The sequence below is a fragment of the Aspergillus glaucus genome, assembly GCF_001890805.1.
Source record: "Aspergillus glaucus CBS 516.65 unplaced genomic scaffold ASPGLscaffold_7, whole genome shotgun sequence".
Taxonomy (NCBI): domain Eukaryota; kingdom Fungi; phylum Ascomycota; class Eurotiomycetes; order Eurotiales; family Aspergillaceae; genus Aspergillus; species Aspergillus glaucus.
The window spans coordinates 838,148-859,443 of NW_019170459.1; the positions used below are offsets into that span (position 1 = coordinate 838,148).

The 21,296-nt window shown below is 49.7% G+C and overlaps 7 protein-coding genes and 1 non-coding gene across 8 annotated transcripts; 4 read left to right on the plus strand and 4 right to left on the minus strand.

Moving 5' to 3' along the window:
- Positions 1 to 777: 777 nt before the first annotated feature.
- ASPGLDRAFT_t75 lies at positions 778 to 912 on the minus strand. The gene has a single exon. It is a non-coding gene; the product is annotated as a tRNA-Leu (tRNA).
- A 505-nt stretch (positions 913 to 1,417) lies between these two features.
- ASPGLDRAFT_65649 (galactokinase galE) lies at positions 1,418 to 3,092 on the plus strand (the record flags this gene model as incomplete). Its single annotated transcript, XM_022548922.1, has 3 exons — positions 1,418 to 2,061; positions 2,115 to 2,996; positions 3,056 to 3,092. The coding sequence occupies 3 exons, from the start codon at positions 1,418 to 1,420 to the stop codon at positions 3,090 to 3,092; spliced, it is 1,563 nt and encodes a 520-aa protein (XP_022402392.1).
- Positions 3,093 to 3,501: 409 nt separating this feature from the next.
- ASPGLDRAFT_123546 (uncharacterized protein) lies at positions 3,502 to 4,818 on the minus strand (the record flags this gene model as incomplete). The annotated part of the gene is made up of 1 exon (XM_022540410.1): positions 3,502 to 4,818. The coding sequence occupies one exon, from the start codon at positions 4,816 to 4,818 to the stop codon at positions 3,502 to 3,504; it is 1,317 nt and encodes a 438-aa protein (XP_022402393.1).
- Positions 4,819 to 5,130: 312 nt separating this feature from the next.
- Positions 5,131 to 7,968, plus strand: ASPGLDRAFT_57048 (uncharacterized protein). Its single transcript, XM_022548227.1, has 2 exons — positions 5,131 to 5,354; positions 5,416 to 7,968. Exons 1-2 carry the CDS (start codon positions 5,345 to 5,347, stop codon positions 7,824 to 7,826), a joined length of 2,421 nt encoding a protein of 806 aa, XP_022402394.1. The 5' UTR covers positions 5,131 to 5,344; the 3' UTR covers positions 7,827 to 7,968.
- Positions 7,969 to 10,639: 2,671 nt separating this feature from the next.
- Positions 10,640 to 12,068, minus strand: ASPGLDRAFT_123461 (uncharacterized protein; the record flags this gene model as incomplete). Its single annotated transcript, XM_022540402.1, has 2 exons — positions 10,640 to 11,219; positions 11,275 to 12,068. The coding sequence occupies 2 exons, from the start codon at positions 12,066 to 12,068 to the stop codon at positions 10,640 to 10,642; spliced, it is 1,374 nt and encodes a 457-aa protein (XP_022402395.1).
- A 577-nt stretch (positions 12,069 to 12,645) lies between these two features.
- ASPGLDRAFT_147227 (uncharacterized protein) lies at positions 12,646 to 14,779 on the plus strand. The gene is made up of 5 exons (XM_022541915.1): positions 12,646 to 13,109; positions 13,179 to 13,605; positions 13,878 to 14,223; positions 14,286 to 14,431; positions 14,488 to 14,779. The coding sequence occupies exons 1-5, from the start codon at positions 12,810 to 12,812 to the stop codon at positions 14,556 to 14,558; spliced, it is 1,290 nt and encodes a 429-aa protein (XP_022402396.1). The 5' UTR covers positions 12,646 to 12,809; the 3' UTR covers positions 14,559 to 14,779.
- Positions 14,780 to 15,046: 267 nt separating this feature from the next.
- Positions 15,047 to 15,696, plus strand: ASPGLDRAFT_1514557 (uncharacterized protein). Its single transcript, XM_022542252.1, has one exon. It carries the CDS (start codon positions 15,086 to 15,088, stop codon positions 15,515 to 15,517), a length of 432 nt encoding a protein of 143 aa, XP_022402397.1. The 5' UTR covers positions 15,047 to 15,085; the 3' UTR covers positions 15,518 to 15,696.
- A 1,080-nt stretch (positions 15,697 to 16,776) lies between these two features.
- Positions 16,777 to 20,461, minus strand: ASPGLDRAFT_45703 (formin-binding protein HOF1). The gene is made up of 7 exons (XM_022546308.1): positions 20,217 to 20,461; positions 20,046 to 20,150; positions 19,696 to 19,982; positions 19,425 to 19,637; positions 19,267 to 19,365; positions 17,372 to 19,217; positions 16,777 to 17,318 (listed from the first exon to the last, which is right to left on the minus strand). The coding sequence occupies exons 1-7, from the start codon at positions 20,257 to 20,259 to the stop codon at positions 17,149 to 17,151; spliced, it is 2,763 nt and encodes a 920-aa protein (XP_022402398.1). The 5' UTR covers positions 20,260 to 20,461; the 3' UTR covers positions 16,777 to 17,148.
- Positions 20,462 to 21,296: the final 835 nt, after the last annotated feature.

The window sequence follows — 21,296 nt, forward strand, 5'->3', positions numbered from 1 at the left end:
ATAGATTTTTAACTATTTTTTTTTTTTTTTTTTTTTTTTTTTTTTTTTTTTTTTTCTGTATAATGCTGCTTTTTTGCTTTGTCTATGTCTTTATCTATTTTTATTCGAGGGGTTGAAAAGGAATTCGACGTCGAAGTCAATTGTATCACCACCGATATATTCTCGGACACATGATGGTGGCATGAGGCAAATATTGCAATACTAGAGTCGAGCATGCTCACCGTAGCCCTCGAGTTGAATGTTCGGGCCATTGCCATAATCCATTAACAGCAGCATGTGACAGGCTAGTATGTAGTAGCTGCCGTCGTATAATCCAGCTGTTGGCATCTCGAACTCTCTGATTCATATTCGATCTTCGATCGCTGCCAAGTCCACCCGTCCATATGTCCCCACAATACGGAGTATATACACAACAATGCTACGCTCCATTCTCGCCATTTGACATACTCAAAGCATCCATAGTTATCGTTCTTGATTCATGGAATGGTTGGAATAAAGCTCGAAATAGAAGAATATTCTTTTGAGATCACGTTTCCCTCTCGTGGCTGCTCACTCGACATCAGTTCTTACAGAGTACCCTTAAGACATGTGAGCTAAGATAAGTAGCAATAGGCCAAGGCATGTCTGCAATGCAGGAAGTGATGTCGTATCAAAAGTAAAATGCAATGGCTGTCACCATTGCTTTTTGCATCGCCAAGACTCATACTTCCGTCTCGCGCCCCAATCAGAGTGTGTGGGGAAGGTCTGGAAAAAAAAAAATAAACAAAAAAAAAGATATGACAAGAGTGGGATTCGAACCCACGCCCCTTGCGAGAGTGGAATAAAGGTGCTATTGCACTTTATCGTAGCCAGGTAAACCTGGTCAAGCTTGTCGCTTGAGTCCACCGCCTTAGACCGCTCGGCCATCTTGCCATTGATGCCATAATCTTCTCATCAGCGCTATAAGTACCAAACATGTCTTACTGAATCGGCGGATGTTTCCGCTCAACGTCATATTATCATTATTGAGAGTAAATTGTGTGTAAATTGTGAGAAGATAGGTTATAGAGAATTGAGAATATACTTGCTAAAAAAATGTTATTCATTATCCGAATCTGCACTCGTAGAGTCCTGGGTTCGGCTCCTCCGGGGACATCGGGAGCCTGTCGAATGTCATAGTACATACGGGCAGCCGAGAACGGGGTATTCGCCGGTGCCACGGGACCCCGTGTTTTGCGGTGCTTTCCCCGCCATTGGAAGAGAGTGCGGGTTATTCTCCATATCCTCGTGAAAACCCTTCAAATTAATTTACAGACTGATTGTATTAGTATCACTGCCCTCCTTCCCTCTTCTTGATTCTTTCATTTCAGTAAATTCTCTCCTACTACTCTTCATTCCCTTCATTTCCGTCTTCATCCTCTAGAACAGCTACCCCGCCATGGCCCCGCAGGAACTTGTCCCTCAAACGGAGTCGATTGCTGAGGTCTACGCAACCGACGATGCCTCTTCCCAGGCAGTTGCCCCAGAGCACCAGGCGCGCTTCAACGGCCTGGTTTCCCAGTTCACCAAATCTTACGGTCAATGGCCCGATTTCGTGGCCCGGAGCCCGGGTCGCGTGAACATTATCGGAGAACATATCGACTACAACCTGTACGATGTCCTTCCCACAGCCGTCAGCGTTGACGTGATTATCGCCGTCAAGGTCGTTCCGACGTCCAGAGAGTCGACCGTGAAGATTGCGAATGTGCAGCCGGACAAGTTCCCCACGCGCGAGTTTACTGTGCCGCGCGATACCGATATCGAGATTGACCCTAAGAAGCACGAGTGGGTGAACTACTTCAAGGCTGGGTTGTCGGGTGCGTTGAAGTTCTTGCGCAAGGAGCGGTCTTCATTTGCCCCCGCCAGTGTCGAGGTTCTTGTCGATGGTAATGTGCCTCCTGGCGGTGGTATCTCGAGTAGTGCAGCTTTCGTCTGCGCTAGTGCGCTTGCAGTCATGAAGGCGAACAACCACGATGTCTCGAAGCAGGACCTTCTTGATCTCGCTGTGGTCTCGGAGCGCTCGGTTGGCGTTTACTCCGGAGGGTAGGTTGAGATTATTATCTGCTTTGATTTGCACCCGACTAACAGAGCAACAGTATGGACCAGGCTGCTTCCATCTTCTCCCGCCGAGGATACCTGCTCTACACCCAGTTCTTCCCTACATTCGACGTCCAACATGTTCCCGTCCCCAAGGCCGACGAGGAGATTACCTTTCTCATGGCACAAAGCTTCGTCACTTCCAACAAGGCCGAAACCGCACCCCGTCACTACAACCTGCGTGTGGCTGAATGCACACTCGCCGCCGTCGTGCTGGCCGCGCAACACGGCCTGACCCTCCAGAAGGACAACAGCTCTCTGGGATACAGTCTGCGAAACTTCCACCATGAGTTCATGCGCAAGGAGGGCCGCCTCAGCGACCCTCTTGAATCCCAGATCGACTCCGTCATCCAAACAACCCTGGAACTCCTGCCCCAAGAGCAAGGGTATACTCGGGAAGAGATTGCAAAACTCCTGGGCATCACCGTCGGCGAGCTCGAGTCTAAGTTCCTGTCCGCATTCCCCGTCCAGGCAGAGCGTTTCCTCCTCCGCCAGCGTGCCCTGCACTGCTTCAAGGAAGCCCGCCGTGTTCTCGACTTCAAGGCCTGTCTGGCTCAATCCTCCACCCTCGACTCTCAGCGCATTGACTACCTTGGCCAGCTCCTGAACGAGTCCCAGGACTCCTGCCGCACTACCTACGAGTGCAGTGCTCCCGAGGTTGACGATATCTGTGCTATTGCGCGCCGCGCAGGTACCTTGGGTAGCCGTCTCACTGGTGCCGGGTGGGGTGGATGCACCGTCCACATGCTGCCGCAGTCCAAGGTTGAGGCTGTGACCAAGGCTCTGAAGGAGGAATACTACCTGAAGAATTTCCCTGACATTAGCGAGGAGAAATTGGCACAAGCAATGGTTATTAGCAAGCCGTCAAACGGCTCGTTCATGTATGATCCTATACCTTCCCCTTTCCTACATGAGTTGCAGACTAACAGCATCTCTACAGGATTACTGGGGCTGCAATTGCCCAGGTTGACGCTTAAAGGATATGAACAAAGATATGGGATAATGAACCAAATGCTGGCTGTGCCTAATCCATTTACTATAGACTTGAATACCAGGACACACACACAGCCATTTCTGTCTTCGTTCGCCGAGTATCATTTCCACAGTTTGCACGCCTGTCATGTGCCCGACAGGTCATCAATCGGGCCAAATCTAGATGTCGTGACACTGGAGTTTGGGTATTTCGAACAGTTTCACCTGAACACTGTTTGACGGACGTGCGTACGCCCCTCGAAGAACTTCCGAAGAACGGATAGGGTTACTGAATCAATCCCCCTAACCAGATCGCTTCTGGAAATAGATTGGTAGTTCCAAAGCCCGCAAGATGTCATGCCCATGCACGCATACTTCAATTATATTCCCCCATCAGACACCCAACAAACCCTCTCAAGACTTCTTCTTAGCCGCAGGCTTCCCAAAGAAGTCACTCATCTTCTTCATCCCGCTCGTATTGACCTTCTGCAAGTCCTTAACACCCCGCGACAGCGTTGCCGATTTCTTCTTCTTTTCATCTTCCTCCTTGCGTCTCTTCTCCGCGCGTGCCTCAGCGGCATCTTCATCCTCGGTTCCACGCTTGCGACTGAAGTCTCCGAGGGATCGCGAAGCTAGTGCTTCCGCGCGGAGCTTAGCGATGTGCTCTAGTCGTTCTTGGAGTGGTTTGAAGTCTAGGGGACTCTCGGAGGAGGCGAGGATTTCGTCGAGACGGGCGCAGAGGGATGGGGGGATGTAAGATTCTTTCATGAATGCTAGGGCTGTGGAGATGCGGAGGAGGCGGGTTACGTTATCGGGGGCGGTGGATTCGTCTGGGGTTGGTGTGGGCTCGGTAGCGGGGGTTGACTCGCTGGTTTCGCCGGTGCCGGAGGGGACAATAGAGTCTGAACTTGTAGCTCCGGGAGTGGCTGATTGTGATTCTTGCTTTTCGGGTTGGGATTCCCCTTCACCTTCATTGTTGCTAGGGGTTGCGCCGGTAGGGTTCTCTCGCTTAACGGCCATCATGGGCGTAACCAGGGCTTGACGAATGAATCGCTCTTCCAAACTTGCAGGAAGTCCCTGTGCCACCATGCGCTCTGCTTTGGAGATCAATTCCTTGAGGAACTTGGTCTCACTGAACCGGAACATTTTCTCGTCGCCTGCTTCAACCGTGTCGCAAATCGCCTCGACTCGTGCATTGAGCGCCTCTCTAAATGTGTCGTTGTAGAGTACATAGTGAAAATGTTTTGGTAGCTCGTCCTGCGAGTCGATAATGTCGTCAAGGGGCTGGAACAGTTTCTTCGCGTGGGTCGATTCTGATGGACAAAGTAGAGGAACCATGAAAAACACGAAATCAATTGGTGTCGCAACCAGCAATTCCGCCACTTTAGCAACACTTCCTTTCCCCCCTGATGTCACGGGTGCTGTGTCCCCCTTGCTATTTGGCGCATTGTTCGGTTTAGATGTAAATAAGATGCTTCGTGCTTGCTGCGGCGATGGCGCGACCACGGTGAATTCGTATACGCCCTTTTCCGGACAGAAGAAGTAGCGACTCAGAGCGCCTGTTCGCGGGTCCGGAAGAGAAACGAATCTGGAATCATCGCTCGCGGAGGTAGGAAGGATGAAGGTCTTGCTGGGTCGTTCTGCTGGCGTCAGGGTCTTGGGCGTCGGCTGGTTCTGGCTCGACTCGGTCTTTTTCGTTTTCGACGACGGAGCTGTAGATCGAGTGCGCATTCTGTCGCTGTGTATAACAATGCCTTGTTCCGACGATGTGTATTGTTGAAGATTACTTCAATAGCCAATGGCACCAGCAACGGTCAATCTGTCAGGTTGTCTATCTGGAAGGAGTTAAAATGGAGGACGCGTCGGAGATTGTAGCATCACGTGTCATAACTCCGACGCGACGCGCTTGCCTCTCCGCAGCCAATCACAGATGTCGGGCTAATAATGCCTGAGGTGGAAATTATTGCCCTGTGCCTTGCTGCGGCAAAGAAAAGGCGCATCCTCGACGAACTCACCAAGAATATCTGCATACTCCTAGCGTCTGGCTACTTGGGCGCAGGTGTTATTATTATTCTTTGAGGACGATCTTGTGTTACGAATTAGTGAATTTACACCCCGCAATCCCTGCCCATGAACATGGCTACAGTTGGTCAGGCATAAAATCACGAGCAGTTCTGGCTGCAGGTAGTTCCCACGGACTATTTCTTTATCCATCCTATTATCAGCCATCGAAACTATCTATTCGGTTTGAGTCGTCATGAGCAACAGTGAGGACATCCCTGGAATCGCACGCCCACGAGGCCGTTACTGACATAGAACCCGTTACAGTGCCCGAGATCTCGTGGCCCCCGAAATCCCCGAAAGACGCTCTTCTGAGCTCACCGAACGGTCGAAAACGTTTTGAAGAGTTGCAGCGCCGTCGACAAGCTCTAGCCTCGCCCTCTAAACGCCCCGTCGCTGCTACCCCGACCTCCAAATCCAAAGCGAATCGACTCTTAGCCGACGGCATGAGCGACAACGAAGAGGAAGAGGAGGACGAGGAGGTGCTACAATTGAAACTTGCTGCTATTGAGGCGCGCCTGAAACTCAAACAACTTCAGAAGAGCAGGGGGAAACCGTCCGACGATGACGATGCGCTTCCTCGACCAGCGTCGGCGCGATCCCAAGACCGGACTTCAAGACTCGGGGCGATGTCTCCTCCGCCACCGAGAAGTAAGTCGCAATTGGATGATGTGCAGGTCCCATTGTCGCCTACAAGACGCCCTGTTGCTCCAACGGAACCCGCATCGCCGCGACGAGTCGTTCTCGGAATTGACAAGGGTCTCAAGGGCCACGACGTTTCCTTGAAGCGACCATCCAGCGCGAAGACTGGCAGCCGTCCGACAAGCAGGTTTGGGGCTCGAGACGGTGCTGTGTCGCGTACTGGATCCGACTTTGGATCACGACCGCAGTCGTCCGCGTCGAGTGATAGTGTCAAACGGCCAAAGAGCTTCAGCGAACGAATAGCGGAGAGCAGGAATGTAGAGAAGGCCCGAATGGAAAAGTCAGAACGGGCTGAGAGGATTCAAGCCAATCGAAGCTCTGGGTTCCAATTTGACAAGGCAGAGGTGGAGAGTTTCAAAGCCGCGGCGGCTGAGACAAGGACCGATGCTCCGCCAAAATCACCCACGAGAAGTCGACCAGCAGAAAGCTTTAGTCGCGACGACGTTCTGCGGTCATACAATGGTCTCCAACCTTCGGGTCGGAAACGAAGTCAAACTGCTCCTAGCAGGGAAAGCGCCATCGCGAACCAAACCGGGCCTTACCTTCACAGACGAAGCAACAAATCGGAAATAGAATCCGCTCGACCTCATAGCTCTCAGGATACTACCGCAGACGAAGAAACCGCTTTGGAAAAGACACCTGACTCGTCCAAATTCGAACCCTACTCGAAACTACATCTATCGAACCGTATTCTACCTCACTCCTTCTTAACCCGAAACCTTTCAAATAAGAAAGTCCTCCGCATTCCTGACCTCCTCCGAATAATCAGGGCCCCAGACTTCCAACTACCCGAAGACATTGACAGCGATTGGGTTGTGTTTGGCATAGTTGCCTCAAAATCAGAGCCAAAAGAGATCAAAGGAACCGTACCTGTTACAAAGGATGCTGATCCATTCGATGACGGTCTGAATAATACCAAGAGGTACATGGCCATAACCCTCACTGACCTGACGTGGTCAATCGATCTTTTCCTTTTCGACACGGCTTTCCCACGATACTACCGACTTTCTGAAGGTGCCCTCATTGCTATTCTAAACCCTAATATTATGCCGCCCCCGAAAGGCAAAATTGATACCAATCGATTCAGTTTGTCGATTACCTCATCTGATGACAAAGTCCTGGAGATTGGGTTCGCAAAGGATATAGCCTACTGCAAAGCTGTCAAGAAGGACGGCAACCCCTGTCAATCCTGGGTAGACGGTCGTAAGACAGAGTTCTGCGAGTTCCACGTCGACCTCCAAGTTCGCCGTACACAAGCCGGACGAATGGGCGTGAACAACGGAACAGGCATGCTCGGGCCAGGCGGACGTTCAGGTCAACGAACTGGCTTCTTTGGCGGCAGCAAGAGACCAAACAACAACCAGAATGGATTGAAGCCAGATGGTGCTCGTTATGACTGGGGCTCTCAGTCAGTTTACTACGTCGCACCAGGGCGGAAGACAGGCGGCGGTGGCGGTGGTAGTTCTTTCTACCCAGGCCCTGTTGGTCAATCAGCAGCGCGTCTGATCGATGCAGATGACGAGGACCCATTCATCGCCGCAGGCATGATGGGCCGTGGTTCGGAGAGCAAGGAAGAACGTCTCCGCAAGCGTTTAGCAAACCAGCAACGCGAACGAGACATTGCACAGAAACTCATCACTAATAACGACGGCGGAGTCGGCGCGGAGTATCTACGAGCTCGAACCGACACGCCTGATAAGAACCAGGAGAATCTCAAACCATCGACGCCATCAACTTCCAGCGCTGCGGCCACTCTTGGCTTGACCGGTTTTCGGAAGGCGAGTACTGTCAAGTTGAGTCCGCTGAAACGGGCTAATGATAAACCGCATGGTAGTGGTGTTAAGAAGACGCGGTTTATTACTACCAAGGGGATTAGGGAGGCTGGTCGGGATAGTCTTGCGGGGCCGTCAGATGCGTTGGCCAAGGCTAGCAATAATGATGAAGATGATGACGATGATGAGTTGGATATCGTCTAGGTCTAGATCATTTGCAATATACCCATTCTTTTTAGCCTAATTTTGTCTTCTGGTTCTTATCTCAGTTTCTGTCTTCGCTGCATCAGGAGTGCAAAAGGTTCTATACTTATCTTCCAATCACTTAGCTGTATAGGCAAGATAAATCAATCCATGAAGATCATGATGGAAATTCTTTGAAGTAGTGTATCCAAAAGACCCTGGAACCTTGAATGCTACAAAGAAGATGGGGTTACCTGGGTAGGTCTATGGACCACATTCACCTCTCAATGTACATAAAACCTTAGTTATACTAAGGATCAAAGAATAACAAGGCTTAAAGACAGGCATTCACTTTGTACATATATCTCCCTCTACTTCCTTCTACTGTCACCATCTCCTCCCATCCATCATCAAGGTCCATGTCTCTTCATATACATTCAGCCTCACCTCATATTGATTCGAAGTATCGAGCACAATCGAGCTATCTCGTCTCCTCTAGGTACTGAATACATATCCATGACTATACCAATGACCTAATAAAAACGCCACTGAGTCCACACGGGCAAAAAAAAAAAAAAAAGCTCGGGGAATAACGCAGCGTTCATAGAATGACGCTGACTATAAGCCCGTTGCCTTTGACGGTGTCTGACATTTTGGGGAAAGACAAGGTCCTTAGAGACCGAGCCTCGATTAGCTTCGGGGCTACACGCAGCATAAGCTGCGTAGAATATCAACGAGCAGTTGGGACGATAAGATTGTGGACCTCCCTGATGAGTTCAACTCACTCAAGAAGAACCGATAGTCCTCAAACGACAGAGAAAAATATAGAGGAAGACGTCCATGACAAGGACAAGCACTGAGAAGTTTATGATTGACAATTTGAAGGTATTGTCCGAAGGCTCAGCGAGTACGGAGAGTTGGTCCCAAAGGGCAGAAGCTTCTATTTCTCGGGTTGATTAGGGTACAAGGGACCTCCTGGAACGAAGTACGCGAGAACGATCATCCCGAGAGTCATGGGAGCCAGTGCAAAGCAGAGGAAGGACAAAAGGGCACTTCTGACCAAAGCGGCTTCAAGAGAGATTGCATGAAGTATTGCGGTGCAATTCAAGGCCTGCACAAAAAAATCGAATGTGGGACGCGACGAACTAGATATGTATGACCATAGTCCCAAGATGCCACCTGTTTTCGTAAATGAGGAATAACAAACTGAAATGAAGAGTAAGTCTCATACTCCGTTTTATATACAGTTTCATTCTCAGCTAAGGACATCGATCATAAGGAACTCACCTTGACGACCAGCCGAACGGATTCCTTTATTTCCGCTTCAGCGAAAAATTTGGGCAACGAACGGCTCATGAAACAGTCGGAAACAAGATAAAGGCTGACCTAGACAACGTCTGATTTATAAAATTCACCAGGAGTTTAACCGGAAAGGTTCAAAGGCCTTACTTAACATGCTCAATGCCGTAGGAGGCATCCGCTCGTGAGCAACTATAGTCGCTCACTTACTTTCCCAAAACCACAAAGGTAATCACAGCGACTTTATTCTATTATAGCGGGACACCTGGCCTTGAGCCAGATCAACATACCCCCAGAGGCATCAGAAGCTCGTATCACCGCCTCCAGAAACTACAAAGTTCTACTAAGACAAGAGCGCCAAATATTTTAACCTTTTCGAGATACTTGGGTTATTCCACTCTTCACTCACTGGCAGCCTACCAGGAGCGACCAAGAGGTCGTTCTACTTACAGCTGACCGAGATGTTCAGGGGATGGTGTCGACAACTCGGAGTGTGGAGGATACGGCCATACATGTATCAGTGCGCCTGGTACGTCTAGGAGGGTACTACGATACTCTTTTTCCGAAGGTCTGGTCAGAAGTGACAGTAGAAAATGAACGCCAGAAGAGACATGCAATGGTTGAGATGCAAATCCTCGACATGAATCTAACGCCAATAACAGATTGGTTTACGCAGTTGGCTGTTGAACAGAAGAAACAAACAGGATAATCTCAATATGCTAATCAGGTACAGTTCGACCATGGAGGTGGTTGTCTTGTTGCTTTTGCCAGGAACAATCGTCGACGATTGAGGAAGCATTTGAAAATCTCGGCGAAGTTCGATCAACATTGTTGTATCATTTTGCCTGACGAGGTACTTTACAGAATGAGGTTGGATAACGATGAGGTGTCTTTTTGTCTGAGACGTTAATCTCCCAGGATGCGAGGAGGCCACTTATCTATGAGTTCTGCACAGCTGCAAGTTGAACGCAGAATGTAGAACACTGAAGAAGAGAGTGAGCAGGAAATGGACGAAAACGACTAATTTATAACCACTACAGTGAACTATTTTAATGGATTTATCTCTATAGACGAAGTTGATGGACAATTTCATCCATGTTCATTGGGATATCTAACCTAATTTGAACGACCTGAGTAAGAATGACTAAAACAAACCATGCCTAAAGCCTTCCTCTCGAGTAAAAACCATTGCAAGCGAAGGAAAAAAGAAACAAAACCGATTCCTGTGATATACCATCCAATCCCCATAATCCCTTATTCCATCCATTGGATAAAACAAACACCAACAAACAAGCATACATGCAAGACCTCGAAACGCATAACCGAACGACAAGAAAAGAGCAAAAAGACAATGGAACGAAGAAAGGTAGGGAATCTGTATCCTTAAGGCCTGAAAAACTCCTTGTTCTGGTACTCCGCACGAAAAAACGAATTCGAAATCGCCATGACCGATAGGTGGTTAAAAGTTGAAATAAAAAGAAGGAAGAAGATAATTATGCTTGCGTTCAACATTTGGATCACACATGTTGATCAACTCAAGAGGACGAAACAGCCGCTCTGCTGGCTCTTGTCTTCTTGGTCGACGGGCCACCAGGGCTGCCAACGGCTTCATGGTCTCGTTTCTTGCTCTTGGGAGCTGCAGCGGCAGGAGTAGGTTTCTTCCGTAACCAACCGTCAAACGGACTGACGCGCTTCCTCTTGGGCTCAGAGAACGCAGGCGTGGTCTCGTGGGCGGCATCTTCACGTTTGGCACGAGGGCGTAGAGAGCGACCAGGAGATGGTGTTTCTTCATTTGACTTGGGCGGGGGAGTGGCTGACCGTTGCTGCGTCTCGACGTCTGTCGCGGCATCATCGGTGTCTTTGGCGTGGTCCTCGATATCGGTAGCCGCCTCTTCGTCAACCTCATTTGCAGGATCTGGCTGGGGAGTGTTGTCCTTCGCGCTCGGGAAGAGAACGCGGGGCTTGATCGAAGAGCGAGTCAACGGTCGGACCCTGCTGGTCAACGAGGAATCGAGAAGGTCTGGTCGAGAGGCAAGCAGACCCAAATCGTCGTCATCGTCTTCCACATCACTTTCGACGGGGTCGGCAAATTTGCGGAACATTTTCTTTCCTCGACTGCAGCAGTTTGTTAGTAACCTAAAACACAAAAAAGATATAAGAAGTAACTTACAACACGTAGAACATGCCATCCTCACGTTTGACGGCGTCGTCAATTTCCTTGTCGCGTTTGAGTTCCTTCACCTGCTTGGCCTCGACTGCCTTGGGTTTTTTCGAGGGTGCAGGAGGGGGATTTCTAGGAGTCTGAGCCGTCTTGGTTTCTTTAGGTGGCTTGTAGAACAGGCTCTCCTCGCTCTGGGCAACATCTGGGATTCGATCACGAGAATCGGTGTAGATTTGAATCTGAGTCTGATTTTGGGCAGTGTCGTCATTGAAGCTGTCGAGGGAGAAGCCAGTGTGCTTCCTGCTTTTCTTGGGACGCGAAATGGGCGGAAAGAGAGTTCTTGCAGTGGGCCCCATATCAGCAACAGCCTTCTTTCTGGGTGTTTTGGCAGGTGTAGGCAACATTCCGTTGGTTCTTGTGGCTTGAAGCTGAGAATGAGGATGTTGCGAAGCGAAAGGGTCTGCGAGAGTCGAAGTGTTATCGTCCTCGTCCTCCAGTGAATGCGTCAGACCGAGGGTCTGACTCCCAGCCGAAGGCTTTTTGCGGGGAGAGCCGTGAATGGACCCTGGAGGTGACAAAGCCTCCAAAGCATCGTGATTGTTCTGCTCTTCCTTTGCGCTTTTTGTCCCATCAACCTGCAAAGCCGGAAACCGGGGCGGCGGAGTAGAGTCTCGAGAGACACGCTGGCTGGCTAATCTGACCGAATGCCGTGTGGCATATGGCGAATATTGATCATATCCAGCTCCAAATCGCGGACTAGGAGGGACTCGAAGCGTGGATGGCGGCGGAGGCGTGGTTGTCATGGCGGCGTGTGTGTATATATGCGCGTTTCTGTGCGTTCCAAACGTGCACCTCGCGAAATCGACCCAGTACTCGATTTTCTTTTCAAATCCAAGCGTATGCAATTTGTTAACTCCAGTATTGAAAAAGATGATAAAGTAACAAGATGATCGTTTATCGTAGTCGTGGATAAGACGAGTGATAATGGATAAGCGACCGGTTGAAAGGGGAGAAAAACGCGCGCGCGAGAGATCTCACAGCGCCCGACTGTGAAGCAGACAATGAGTACAAGTCAAAAGAACAAAGAAACACGTATCAACGTGGTAGTGAAGCGGAAGCAAAAGCAAACAGTAGCAATTGAGATAGTAAAAATCAATCACCGAAGCAATGAAAAAGTGAAGATGAGAGAGGGAGAGAGAGAGAGACTAACAAGGGCCTGACAACGTTGCAGTGCAGTGCCTGACGTCGACCAGCCACCGCCATTAAAGAATGTGGCTGAGCCAATCAGGGGTCGCCATGGCCGCCGCCTTGTGGCTAGCCTCGTCTTTCTGGTTGCCCTGCTATGTCTACAATTGGTTACTCTTGAACAGTCCATTTCCACTGAATTTCGCGAAGAGTTATCGTGTGTTTTGGATTGGTCGATCTTCAATTTGAGTTGATTGATTGCTGACCGTGGGGTTGACGGACTCCGCCGCCTCAATTTGTTTACGCCGTTTTCTGCCCCTCTTCGCGCGCATCAGAATACACCTTATTCTCCGAGAACAATGGCGTTCCGCAGTGCTGCAGAGGAGATGGATAAGCTCCAGCTTTCCGATGAGGATACGGAGGATCTCTGGGACTCTCCCTCCAAACGGGGGAACAAGAACGTGAATCCAAAGATTCCGCGTGACCATGGTAGCCCGACGCCAGAACCCAGACCCTTCCTCGATGATGGAGGGACCATGTTTGACCGTCAGGGATCGCGTGAGGCAGCTTTGCAAAATGAGCTACAGAGTGTCCGGAATATCAACGACGTGATCGAAGGTCTTCTTTCTAGCCTTGACCAGGCCAAAGGGAATATGGATGTATGCTACACCACCCTGGATATGAACTCGAAATTATGAAAGCTAACAAATGCTTGTGACAAACAATAGACCGTTTCTCGAACCGTCAGTTCCGCAGCAACCCTGCTTAACACCTGGACCCGAATCCTTTCCCAGACCGAGCATAACCAGCGATTGATCCTCAACCCGAACTGGCAAGGAGCGACCCAAGATGCGGCCGACATGGAAAACGAAGCGATCATAAAACAACAAGCAGCCGAAAGACGCGAACAGGAGCTTCAGAGGCAGCGAGAAGCCGCTACTCGAAGAGCAGAAGAAGATGCAAGAAAGCGGGCACAACCAACCACTAGAAGCACGCGTGGAACCACGACTACTAGTCGGGGACGAGTACGCAGCACGGGCTTGGGTAGAACTCCCAGTGTCTCATACTCCAGTACTGGTTCGAGCGCGTCGAGGACTGCTGCTGCTACTCGAGGGTCTACGACCGGATCTACCATGACGACACGACGGCCTATCAGTGGGAATCTGGGGAGGGGCATTGGAACTGCGCGTGGCAGAAGTCGGGGTTGAGCTGTTGATTACGAGTGACGAGCAAATGTTTTATTGTATGATATATTATTTTAGAACGAGATCAAAATGCCAGTAAATACAAAAAGACGATATCCGGTATAGATCAGATCATGTGCCAAGACAACACGCGGACAACGCGATAACCATCTCCAACCACCACCACAGCTATCGATTGGACACGACTCATTCAATTGCGCCAGTATCGTTTTTCTATCGCAGACACCATGGATTTCGCGCCGTATCAAGACGAATCGCCCGAAGTCGAGCGGGCCCTTTCTCCCCCTCCGAATAACCATCTCCGGTCTCCTCAATCACCTCGCGTCGCGGGTCCTCTACCATCACCCAGTCACTTTGCCAACGAAGGGCAATATACAACACAGAGCGGTGGTCTTGGGAACACAGGAGGACTTGGGCCAGATGTCGAAGGAGGGCGATTAAATTTAGGGGCATTCGACACAAGTCTCCCGATACGGATGGATTATGAAGCGATGCTGGCATATCTGCTTCTACCTCCGGCGGGAGGTGTCTTTCTGTTGGTGTTTGAGCACAAGAGCGATTACGTTCGGTATGTTGTTGGAAAATATGATAGAACTCTATCGAGAGAAACCAATTGACTGACTGCTGCAGGTTCCATGCGTGGCAATCGAGTATGCTCTTCACGGCCATCTTTATCTTCCATCTAATCTTATCGTTCTCGAGCTTTCTCTCATGGCTTCTATTTATCTGCGACCTCGCTTTGATTGCATTCCTGAGTCTACGCGCATATAGAGATGGTACGTTTGTCCTGCAGAGATGAAGCTCATGAATGTTGCTTACTGACTGCCTTTAGTGGACACACTCGAGCATTTTGAAGTCCCAGTTTTCGGTCGTCTTGCGAATTCCTTCGTTGACGATGAATGAAATGCCCATTACCTGCGCGACAGCATACTATCTAGATACCCATGCAATGAAAGTTCAATTGTACAGTGCCGTTATACTGAAGTCCATCTGCTTTGTCTATATCGTCTTTTCTATTTCAATTCATGGCTGGCCCTTTTATCACAGAGTTTCTTTTCCTATAGACGTGGAATACTAATCAAAATGAAGAATGAATGGATGTTTAACATGAAGCATCGATACCTGTCATTTTTTGTTCCCTTTTGACCAAAGAGAAATCCTGTAGATTGACTCACTTTCAATATGAAAACAATCACCTTCTTTGCTTCTTTATATCTCAGTGCTTCTTATTGTCATCTTAGACGATATCTTGAGCTTCAATTTCCGCTTTACTCTACACATCCTACAAAGGTGGTGGTCTGTTTCATACACAAAAGCAGCCAGCCTTCCTTCTGTTTCTAGTCGAGGTACATTTTCATTCTCCCTGATCCGCATCTGTCATCTGCATGAACTTATCCGAGACATCGCAGCTTCGAGCCAAAACTGGCAAGATGTGCCACGTTCAGCGCGTGATAAACACCTGCGGCCATCGCAACGACCACGTCTCTCTCTCCTGTCGCTTCGCCAAAGCTGGCCACAACCTGGCAATGCCTATTAGCGATTCGAATTCCAATCTTTCGCATACCACTACTACCACGAGCACGAGCACGAGCACGAGAATGAGCACCAGCGCCGCGACGACTACCACCACTACTACTGTCACAACCATAACCACTACTACCACTACCGCGAACCCTACCGCCGCGAGTAGTAACTATGATAGTAATGATAGCATTGTGAACAGTGCTGGTGCTTCGACCGCGATCCAACACCATGGATTCCACGCTTATACGGAGCCCTATTGTATCTACGCAACTGTCCGGACACTGGACTCGCCGGCAGGTTTTATGTGTATGGTGGAAGGATGTGGAAGAGCGGGTTAGATTCTCTGGACCATGGTTGCGTATGGTTGTAGATTCCGGGGTTGTTATTTGTGGTTTCTCGCTTTCACTTTCTCTTCAGCATGGTGTATGGAGTATGATTGGTTTCTCTTTATAGGACGGTTTTTCATTGTGCTTCGCTTTATGTATTTATATTTCTGGCAAGGGTTGTGCTTTTCAAGGCGTGTCACTTCATACATATTCCATGCGCAGATCCCTGATCTTTTCGGATTCAAGTTTGACTTGGCGGGTGTTAAGACATAAATTACGCTACAATATGAAATGGCCACGCGCATGAGGGAATCCCTGGCATATAATAAGCTTATGATTGGCCTCGCCATGAAAGGTATTTGCCCTTGATAACCCTAGCAAATATGGGGAGATAGGAGACTTGACTGAACTACGAGAGATAATAGAAGAACTGAGGAGAAGACAGCTTTTCTGTCAGTGGTACCTCAATAGTTTTCCGTCTGGGGCTGAGTATCAAGCACTCGGACTGGAGCAGGACCAGAATATCTGGCGGACGTTAAATGAAAGTTGGAGCAAGAAGCCACGACCTGCCAATACCTCAAAAGTTCAAGGTGCTGCCATGCATCTATAACGAGACACAATACTTCATGATGTCCTTGGATTGTTCCTCTCCTCATTGGGCCCTGCCCCTGCTGGCGCAACGAAGGATAACCTTTACCTTTTACTGACAACGACATACGCAAGTTAGTGCAGGAAACTAGCAAGGCCGAATATAAGGCTGGTACAATATCCAGGGGGTAGCTGAGCAAGACATATTCTTTCTCCGCGCGCCAGCGGCTGGTTTCTCAGCGAGAGAGCATATAACCGGCACCTGCTTTAAGGGGATAAGACAAGCACGGTTTGTGATTCTGGGGCCGAAATGGTCACTTGGGGAGTCGTTATTGCGGCCGAATCGATCTTTTGGAAATCGTGCGGAAAGTTATCCGCTAGTGAACCCTTCTATGGTAAATCCTCACTCTCCCTTTTCGTGGTATAATAGTTGCTAACGAGTCAGAGCAAACCCTGGAGCGCCTAGATACACGTGTTGTACAACAGCAGCACAAGCAAGGGAAAAATATTATTTCTCCGTCCAAATTCCGTGCCTAGGCTTTGAAATATATATATCAACACGAGGAATTAGATTGCATTATCCAGACTAAGTACAGGTTGCTAACTGGAAACATTGACATAGAGCCTTTGTAATGAACGAGATTTGATTTGATAGCCTTTTTTTTTCTTTTTCTTTTTTCCCCTTTTTTTTTTTTTTTTTTTTTTTTTTTTTTTCTTTTCTCTTTATGATAAATTTCAGAAGCACTGACAGAATAGAACAGTTCAGGAGTGACCATGATGACGACATAAAAAATGGAGAGCAAAAAGCAGGACAAAACGGGGGAGGGGTAGACAAAAAAATTTAACCAAGAGCGACAGTGGGATCAAGATAATTATTTCAATAGGAAATAGTGTGTATGTAGACTGGGAATTAATCAAGTAAAATGTCATGAGGGGACATGGGTACACATAACATTGACAAGACGACAAAAAAGACACAAGAAACCAACACGCGCATAGGAAAGCATCTGCTAAAGATCGTTTGCAAAAATCGTGGCTGTTCGTTAGATGGGTATCTAGATGATTTGCAAATAGTTGCTTGGAACCAAGCCGGTACGTCGGGGCGCGGACGCGATTTCAGCTTCCCACCAGCCGTCATCCTGAAGTCGGAGCACGGAAAGAACGTCTCCCTTGGTGAAGCCCAGTTCCTCGGGTATCGCTGCGGCGTAACTGTACATTGCACGGGCTGTCGATAGAGTCAATAAGACGAGGGAAAATACGTGGGGTCTGATGGCTTACCAAAGTGCAGGATTGGACGTCCGTCCCGGCTAAACTGCCTTCCAGGTTCAGCAGCAGCCAGAGTCCTACTTCTGGAGCGACCAGTGCTCGCTACATCTCCATAGTACGAGATCGGCCTTGCAGTGTCCCGTCCACGGGCACTGTATGCTTCACGGCCGCTGCCGCCGCCGTACATGTCACCACGAGACAGCTGTAACTCCATGCCACCAGCACTAGAAGGTCGGGATTGCTGTCTATACTGAGGCTGGGGTGAGACAGCGCGTGGTGCCATGTTTGGCGAGCGCGGAGCGTACTCGCGAGGAGAATAGGCCGCATCACCGGGTCGCTGTGGCGGCGTGGCAACACTAGGTGACTGGCTATAACGGCTTCTCACGCTGCTCGACTGGTGAGTGCTCGGGCTAGGACTGGTACCCCTGTTGTACTGTGTCATACGGGTGTCAACACGCGGAGACACATTGGGACTGGCGCTCCGCCGTGGGGTCGGAGACCGGGCTCGAGCAGAATCTTGAGACTGTACGCTGTTCCGAGAAACTGGTCCTGGAGAGCTGCCGCGGTTTCTGTACATGTTCTGACCTTGACCAATGTATTTCTGCGTTGTCCTCTGCATCTGCGCAGACGTGTGTGCCGGCTGAGGTGCATCAAGGCGCTTCATCGAGGGGTCATTGTAGGCCGGGGGCGCTCCCGCGGTAGAAGGAGCCGGGCTGGCTATACCGTGATATCTGTCGGCAGAAACGCGGCTCGATGGTGATTTGCCAGAGGTCTTCAAGTCCGCCAATGCACGAGCAATGGGGTCAAGGTCGTCATCTGCACTCTTGCTCTGCTGCAAGCTCTTTCTCTTCTCCGGAGAAGCCACGTCAAAAACATTGTTGCCAACATTAAGCTGGAAGTTCGCCCTCGGATCCACAGGCTCGGGACTGGGGGCTCGATCGCCCGGGCCCATCACGGCTGGAGGTTGTGGCTGTGATTGAGCTAGCAACTGTGGCTGCGGCGGCGGCTGTTGCTGAGGTTGAGCTTGGGGCTGTTGCTGAGGAGCGGCTTTAACCGGGCTGGTGTGTTTCGATGAAGAATCCCATGTACCGCGAGAGGGTGGCTGCGACGGGCCAGAGCCGCGGTCCTTGTCATGACGACTCTTGCGACGGAATGGACTGTTGCTAAAGAATGCACTTCTCTTCTTCTGAACCTGTTTATCGGGACTAGTTCCCGGAAGCGCGACGCCGTTCGTTGGTTTCGTTGAAGATTGTCTCGCACTTGGTGGCTCCTGGCTGGACATGGAGGTAGGGTTGGATAGTTCACTCTGTGAGTCTCGACTCGATGGCCGGTAGCCGCTATTCGTTCCGGAACTGCGCTCTGAAGGAGGTCCGGTGCGACAGAACATTGTCATACCGTCTGTCGGATACGCATTGTGTGGCACCTTTGCAATCTCGCCATGCTGATTAGGATCATAGTTCGGCGGGGGTTGGCCACCGCGACGGAGATCCAACGGCGCAGGTTGCTGTGTCGGCTTCTGCGGAGTGACAGAGGCTTCTCGGCTTGTTTGGGGTGGGGCCTCTATCTGTCCCATCATGTTCGCAATCTCGGCCGAAGGATCATGGTGAGATTCATATGTGGATGGCTGCGGAGAGGAACTGCGGAAAGCAGGATTTATCGTACGCTGGAACTGGGCGACGGAGTATCCATCCTCTTCAGCAGATGCCTCTGAACTGGTGTCGTTGATATCTCCTCGGCAGAAATTGATAAATTTCGGCGGGTCAGGGATTTCCTGGCCGGTTCCTCTTTCTTTAATGAAAGAAACAATGTCTCTTTCGACTTCACAGTCCTCGAGGGCCAGACGGATCTTTTCACACGACTGGAGACTAATTAGTATGGCGCCGCTGAAGTTCTCGGGTGTAACATACGGCATCGTCGCTCACGCAGACTGTAGATGCGATGTTGGCATATGTCCACAGGCTGCTCTTAGCGAAGTCAAGGCGCTCTTCCTCGAGGTCTTGGAATTTCTAGGATACCGTTAGCCTATTATTTCCCTCACATGTGACATGTATTGAGGTCCACGCACATCGCAGGCAGCCTTCCATTCTTTATTCCACCGTCCGGTCGTATCTTCGAGAATTTTCACGGCGGCTTCGTATTCGCTGCTGCTAGATGCGAGCTGGATTTGCGTTTTCTCGAGTTTCGCCTTGTTCTTCCGTTCCTCTTGACCCATCACCATGTGTCCCTGTGCGAGGTATCCCTTGATTCTCAGGCAATCCTGTTCGTAGCGATCCCGAGTCTGCAGTGGAATTAGTACTTGAATTGTCGCCGCTAGTAAACAGAGAACCTCGCCTCACTTTGTTTACTAATTGCGTTTGCTGAATCTTAGTCTTGAGCAAACGCTCGATGCCGTTCTGAATAATCTTCCTTCTTTCCTTCGACCCACCGGCAAAAGCAGTCAAGGGCTCCTCTAGTTCTTGTTTCATTTGTCCCGCAATCGCAGCGTGTGCCTTCCCAATGGATTCTGTCTCGGTTCGAACGACATCCAAGGAAGACCGGAGCGAGCCCGTTTCACCTGCACCTAGCGATTTACGGCACAGTGCAAGCAGCTTTCTCGAATACTCGTCCTCGATCGCAGCCCGAACTATCAATTCCATCAGTCACGTTTCCCAGGATAGCGTCCACCAGGACCACCACGTATACGCACGGGTATAGAAGTTTTTCAATTCATCGCAGGTCACCTTGGCGCTGTGCATCCGATCGAGCATGGGGGGAACTCCGGCGTCATCTTTGCCCCAGAAATTATTCGCGACTATGGGAGACACCAATGTTAGCTTCGCGTTTTATCTATTATGGGTTATCATATCTGGGGGCATACAAGATAGAGAGACGGATGGGCCGTCTGCCAATGTTCCCGGCATCGCGCTCACTATTTGTTTTTCGTTACTGCGTTAATTGAGACTCGGGACCAGCCTTTGCTCATACAGTACAGCAACAACGGAGGAAGCACGGCGAACCGCAAGACGTAACAATACAGATAGATAAAAGATAATAACGATAAGTGAAAAAGAGAATAATAGAAAACAAGTCACCACCACCAGGAATTCTTCCCCAGAGCCACAGACTGCGGAAGGAATGGGCAGAACTGAAGGTCTGTCAATGTTAATCTGGCATGGCGGCGTGCCGGGTTGGACTGTTTACCGCACCGCGTTTCTCGGGGCAACCGCCGGAATTACTTTACAACTGCCCATTGTTGCCAGTTCATCATCACACTTTGGGTGAATTTACTAAATTTATATAATAAATTTGCAGATACTACATTTTACCCAAGGCATCTTGGATTCTATTCCTCTTTACCGGGTTGAATGATTATCTGAATTGGGTTGCAGAATACATACCAGCATCAATACCCCTGTAATGCTGCCAGAGGAAGACATGTCACCAATGCAAGACTAATATTAGATCTTCATACTTCCTAAAGAAGTATCCTGGTGCATTACCACATCCTATACTCTGTAGTACGCTGGTATATAAAAGATGCCCTTTCAACAAAGCAAGTCCGTATAACTGGCCTGCTGGGCTGTTCCTGACTTCTCAGCGAATACCGGAAAATCAAAGGTGAAGTATCACTTCATCACCTGACCAGAGTATACGTTTTGCCACAGTTTTCAAATTCTCGCTCCTGTCATTTGCGGGTGCAGGGCGAACGACCATCCCAACTACACCAACCCAGGGTCGAGAACGGCATATCTTGCAAGCTGAATGTTGTCAAGTCCTAGTAACGCTGCGCCCCAGGAATACTTATCTGGGGCACCCCCTTGGACGTACTAGGTAACCTGGTACATGAAGGGTGCCATTTTTTTCCCTCCTGGCACCCATCTGCAAACATGGTGGTTAATGGGTGTTTGCCCAAGGAGGAATTGGACAGAGTGACGAGAGAAAGAGCTCGAGTAGACTA

Coding starts and splice junctions, on each gene's coding strand:
- ASPGLDRAFT_147227 (XM_022541915.1), top strand. CDS start 12,810: ATGGCGTTCCGCAGTGCTGCAGAGGAGATGGATAAGCTCCAGCTTTCC. Junction 13,606..13,877: donor GACGACACGACGGCCTATCA/GTGGGAATCTGG, acceptor TTTCTATCGCAG/ACACCATGGATTTCGCGCCG. Junction 14,432..14,487: donor TCTACGCGCATATAGAGATG/GTACGTTTGTCC, acceptor GACTGCCTTTAG/TGGACACACTCGAGCATTTT.
- ASPGLDRAFT_1514557 (XM_022542252.1), top strand. CDS start 15,086: ATGTGCCACGTTCAGCGCGTGATAAACACCTGCGGCCATCGCAACGAC.
- ASPGLDRAFT_45703 (XM_022546308.1), bottom strand. CDS start 20,259: ATGCCGGGAACATTGGCAGACGGCCCATCCGTCTCTCTATCTT. Junction 20,151..20,216: donor CCCATCCGTCTCTCTATCTT/GTATGCCCCCAG, acceptor TGTCTCCCATAG/TCGCGAATAATTTCTGGGGC. Junction 19,638..19,695: donor AAACGCAATTAGTAAACAAA/GTGAGGCGAGGT, acceptor ATTCCACTGCAG/ACTCGGGATCGCTACGAACA.